At 40.3% G+C, this 5861-nt stretch overlaps 1 protein-coding gene across 1 annotated transcript in view; it reads left to right on the top strand.

Annotated features, from left to right (window-relative positions):
• Positions 1-4196, top strand: part of SCAMP4 (secretory carrier membrane protein 4) — a 110127-nt gene extending 105931 nt beyond the window's left edge. Inside the window, exon 7 of the mRNA XM_069072736.1 lies at positions 4044-4196. Coding sequence (XP_068928837.1) covers positions 4044-4115 — 72 coding nt within the window. The 3' untranslated portion in view covers positions 4116-4196. The remainder of the gene's footprint in view (positions 1-4043) is intronic.
• Positions 4197-5861: the final 1665 nt, after the last annotated feature.

Here is a 5861-nt window from a genome sequence, read left to right on the forward strand (position 1 = left end):
TCTCTATGGATGTTCCCCCTCAATTGCTTCTTCCCAACTGCATTTTCAATAAGTATAACCAGACTAGCAAAGGGCTATAGTTAATATTGTTTACATAGTAAATATTTAAGCAAAATTGGGTAAGCAAGAAAGTACAGTGATCCCTTCCACATCGTGCAGGTTAGGGGCATGGCTCCTATGTCGTCTGGAAAATCTGTATAAGACTTTTGGGCCCTCCCTTCATACCAGAGAAGAAATCTGGATTATTATGGTATTAAAAGATAATATGTGTTGATATTATACAATACTATGCATATATTTTATTCATTCCTGAATTTCTAAACGTTTTCTGTATCATCTGCTGGCTTTTGCGTGTTGTCTGTGGCTTCCACAAAACTCCTAAAAAAATTCACATTTAACTTCTTATGCCAACTCGTAATATATCTAAACCACCATGGGGAAAGTCCCAGTGTGGAGGGGATAACTGTGTGTGCTTTACATTCTATTAGGGAGCCCAAGGGATGAAGAGAGAGACACAATTATTTGGGTCTTACAGTCCAAGGGGACCAGGTTTCAGCGACATGGTGTCTGCCCCAACATTTCTCAAACCCTTAGGTCCACAAAGACCTCATTCCCTAAAGTCCAGACCCCCTTGTTTGGCTGCCTCCATTGTGTTTCTGCTACCTTGGCGTCCGTGTGTTTTCTCACAGCCTCCTGTTGTGTCCTCCAATAGATCTTGTCAGGACCTGGGTTCTTTTCCAAGTTTAACTTCTGCCTCTGCTGACTAAGCTGATTTTCTTAATTACATTTTTTATTATCAAGTATTTTTTGCTCCCTCCAATAAGAAAAAGGAAGGCAAAGTCCCTGTAACACATAAATATAGTTAAACAAGACAGATTTCCCTGTTGGCTATATCCCCAAATGTGTCTCATTCGGCATCCATCACCTATCTATTAGGAGGTGGGTCATCATCAGACCTCTGGAAAAATGGTTGATTCAAGATGTTTTGATCAGAGTTCTTAAGTATTTCCAAATGGTTTGATTTTACAGTATTTATGTTATATGTAGAACAAATTGATTTCCTTTTTTTTCCTCATTTCATTTGTCCTCCATCTATACAGTTCTTTCCAGGGTTCTCTGAAATCATTTCCTTCCTTCCTTCCTTCCTTCCTTCCTTCCTTCCTTCCTTCCTTCCTTCCTTCCTTCCTTCCTTCCTTCCTTCCTTCCTTTCTTTCTTTCTTTCTTTCTTTCTTTCTTTCTTTCTTTCTTTCTTTCTTAGGAGGAAAGGCAGAGCAGTTGGGGTTAAGTGACTTGTCCAAGGTCATACTGCTAATAAGTGTTAAGTGTCTGAGACTTAATTTGAACTCAGGTCCTCCTGACTCCAGGGCCAGTGCTCTATTCATTGCATCACCTAGCCGCCCCCCTTTCTTCATTTCTTATGGCATAATCATATTCCATCACATTCAGATATGATAATGTATTCAGTTATTCTTATTGATGGGTATCCCCTTTCTTTCTAGTTCTTTACCACTACAAAAAAATCTATTATAAATATTTTTTGTACACATAGGCCTTTCTCCTCTTTCTTTGATTTCTTTGGGATATAGATCTATTAGTATAAACTGACTTTTAAAGCTCCCTCCATCTTCTCTGGCCTATCATTGTTCATTCTCTATTATTGTTACCTTTTTGATACACTCTAAGGACTTGTTTACATTTCATATAAGGATCCCTTACCCTTTTCTGGGTTCCAATAATCAGCTTCACAAATATAAAATGGGGGAGGCATGGTTGGATTATAGTTTGAAAAGGATCTGAGGGTTTTAGTGGACCATGAGCTCAATATGATTTAATAGGGTGATAAGTAGCCAAGAAAGCTAATGTAGCCTCAGACTACAGTAAGAGAGGAATGGCACTCAGGAACAAGGAATTGATATAGTTAGTTCCATCGTTCTCTGCCCTGGTCAGGCCACATCTGGAGTATGAATTTATCCCTGGGAACCACAATTTGACAGGATACTGATAAGGTTGTTTGTCCTTTGTCCTTGAAGAAGAACAATGACACCACAAATGTGAGGTCTTGACTTATTCGTCAATCAGATTTGAGTGAGACAGAGCTTCGGAAGGTCATCAGACTCACTCTCTCCTTCAGAGTTATCAGAGTCCAGTGGCAGGACAAAGGTCAAGACAACTGTCAACAGCTCCACTGATAAGGTAAAAAGAGTCCAAAGGATGGTGAAGGACCTCAAGTCCATGCATGTAAGGACCAATTAAAAGAACTGGGAATGGTTAGCCTGGAGATGAGAAGACTTGGGATCAGTGTCTTGTCACCTGTTCTACTTGGCCTCAAAGAGAAAAACTTGGAGTAGTGGACAGTGGTCACAAAGAGGCAAAATGTAGAGGTATTCCTAACACTTGGAGCTATCCAAAAATGGAACAGACTCCCTTGGGGAGTACTGGTTTCCCCATGCCTGCAGGTTGTCAAGCTGTATCAGCAATGCCATATTCACAATTCCTATGGAGATTACAGATATGCTGATATAATTATCCATCACAAAATACATCATGCTTGCCATATGGGGGAATAAACTAGAAAATTTATTAAGATACCAAAAGACTGAGTCCCAAAACCAGAAAGTGAAAGCCATCAGAGTAGTTATGACATTGGCACAGGTAGATAAAGTAGAAAGCACCCACATTTTCAAGCCTTTAAAACAGAACAGGCTACCTCAGGCAAAGGTCCTCCTCTCCCCACTCACAGCAACCTCCCAGCGTCCCGGAAGCGCGCTCCCAGCAGCTCCGGCCCCTGGCAGTCCTCAGCAGGAGTCCTTAGCAGAAATTCTGGCTGACTCAAAAAGGGCTTCGCGCTGCCGCTGCCCTGCCGCTGCCTCTGCTGCTGCTGCTGCTGCTGTCGCCACTGCCACCGCTAGCCACTGCAGGAGCTCTAGCTTGGCTTCCGCTTCCTCTTGCTCCGCCCCTTCCTGCTACGTCAGCAAGTCCAATGGGGCATGGAAGATCTTTAAATCCCATAACCCTTACACAAGCAGAGGCTGAACTCCCACTTATTTCATAGGTTCTAGAGGGAATTCTTTCTGGGTATGAGTTAGACTCAATGGTCATGGAAGTCACTTCTTTCTCTGAGGCTCTTTGCTAGTGTGAAAGGGCCAGAAGAGAGTATACTATTTGCTCCCTCTGATTCCTCTGTTTCCAGCTTGTCTCTGGATTACAAGGATTAATAACTGCTTTCCAAATCCCCCCATTCCTCCCTTGATCTAAGAAGGCTCCCTCCCAAAGCTGCCCTTTCTGTGGTAGCAAAGAACTGGAAACAGTAGATGTCCTTGCATTGGGAGAGGCCTAGAGGAGCTAATTGTGCTACAAGGCATGCAATGGACTACGACTGTGCTAGAAGAAATGATCTAATTCATGAATGCCAAGAAGCATGAGAAAACTTAGATGAACTGATACAAAGTGAATTAAACAGATCCAGGAAAACTATACACATGAAAAGGAACAGAAAACAAGACTGAACTCTGTGTAATAATAACAATCTAGCTTTGTCCCAGGAAATAGATGAGAAAATCCACTTCCCTCCCTTCTTTGCAGAGGTGTAGAAACTAGTGTGTGCAGAAAAAATTAATATACTCTTAGACATGGTTAGATTTTCCTCTTTCCTTTAAAATCTTTGCTACAAGGGATGGTTCTGGGTGGAGTGGGATGGAGAGAAGTGCTCATAAATGTTGAACAATATACTCTCCAAAGAAAAAATGTACTAATGACATTTTTTTTGAGGCAAGCAGGGTTAAGTACTTAGCCATTTTAAATTTTAATCTACATCTGACTTCATATGTATAACGGGTATCATATTTCTTGCCTTCTTAATGGGTGGGGAAGGAGGTGGAGGAAGTTAGAGAATTTGGAACAAAAAGATAAAATAAATTTCTTTTAATAATGGAAAATATATTTAATAATAGAAAGTAATCATAGAAAAATAATTATCTTTCTAAAAGATCTTCAAAAGAAATTAATTTGCATTGCTAACATTGTCTTCATCGCTTTCTTAACAGAACACTCAAACAAGCCTGGATTTGCATCTTGTTGGTGTGACATTTAAAAAGTTCAAGCAACATAGTTCCTGAGTAATTTAATCATTTTTTCTTAAGAAAATTACCATGTTATTTAAAAAAGAGGTGAGAGGCACTCTCCAATACCAAAGACAATGATGATGGTGGGCTCATAGTTTACATGCCCTTGGAAAAGGGGTATTCCTGAGCGCAGTGATCAACTTTGGTCAACAATTAATGATAGAATGAATATTACAATGAGCGGCTGGACCTATTCTAATGAACTTTATGTCTTTTACTCCTAAATTACCCCCTCCCCTTGGGCAATCTAATCAAAGAATTTATCCTTACCCAAACCTTAGTAGCATACAATCAAATTCCTTCTAAGTTTGGGTGGGGTTGGACCAAGATTGAGGAGAGTTAAGATGTCCTTCAAGAGGTTGAGCTTTGAAATGAGGACTATAGAAAAAAAGGAAAACTCTGGATCTCACCCAAATCCTCCGTTATTAATAATCATTTCTTTCCCCGGTTGCCAAGGTGTAAATGCTCACCCTGAAAATCCAACAGGTGGCTCTCCCTAGCCCGGTTCAGCTGGTTCCAGCACATCCCTGGTGGGGAGACTATGTATTCAGAAATGGATGTGACAAACAAAATCAATAAGATCAGATAAAACCAATGTCTGGCTCCAAATTCTGAGAGTAGCTAAGGGAAGAAAGGACTCCTGCTTTTACTCAAGACTCACCCACACAAGAGAGCTGACTGACATTGAATAAAAGATGACCCATCAGCCCTGCAGAGCCCTGCATCTCTATCCTTCTTCATCCCTTAAAGATTTTAAGCCATTGACCCACCATTATTCATTATTAGTAGAATAACAATAACTCTCATTGCTGTAGCCTTAGGAATTTAACAAGTTTTTTTCTTCACAATAGCTCTCAGAGGTAGATAGTGCAAATATTGTTATTCCCATTTTATAGATTTAAGATGCTAGGTGGTGTAGTGGATAGAGTTCTGGGCTTGGAGTGAGGAAGACCTGAATTCAAACCTTGCCTCAGACGCTTAGTAACTGTGTGACCCCCAGGAAAGTCACTTAATCATATTTTGCCTCAGTTTGCTCATCTATAAAATGGGGAGAATGTTGTTGAGAAAGTTCTCAAATGAACTAACATACTGAGTGTTTTGCAAACCTTGAAGGGCTATATAAATGTTATTATTGTTCTTATGGATGGTGAAAGTGCTGCACCTGGGTGATACAGAGACATTCCAACTGGAACCTTGGGACTGATTTATCTGCCAAGCTTCTTCCTACTTGGTACTCCCCCTGTCCTTTGTTCACCAGATTCCTACCTCCTGTTCTTCTAATCCCTGTGATTTAGGACCAATGTCTTCCTAGGTCAAAAGTCCATTCTTCTGCTCCTCAACCATGCACTCCCATGCCTTAGTTTTTCTGGGTCCCCATATTCCTTTGCTCCAAGCCTTCCCCTGGACCCCTTGAATGCCTGCACATTGTCATTGGTTTTTTAAATAATATTTTCTTTTTTCTTCAATTACATGTTAAAACAATTTTTAACATTTTTAAAAGGTTTCAAGTTCCACAAAATGTTATAAAAGTGAATATTGAAAACTATCTTTACATGTAATTAGAAAAAAATATTAAGTGGAAAATTTTTTTAAAGTTTGTATTTTATATTCTATCCCTCCCTCTCTCCCCCCATAAGCAGTTCAATATAACATGTGTGGGAGTGGCTAGGTGGCACAGTGAGTAGAGAGCTGGCCCCTGAGTCAGGAAGACCTGAGTTTGGATCTGGCCTCAGACACTTA

The sequence above is a fragment of the Petaurus breviceps genome, unplaced genomic scaffold (assembly GCF_028583685.1).
Source record: "Petaurus breviceps papuanus isolate PSGF00001 unplaced genomic scaffold, PetGlider_PUasm1.0 108, whole genome shotgun sequence".
NCBI classification, from domain to species: domain Eukaryota; kingdom Metazoa; phylum Chordata; class Mammalia; order Diprotodontia; family Petauridae; genus Petaurus; species Petaurus breviceps.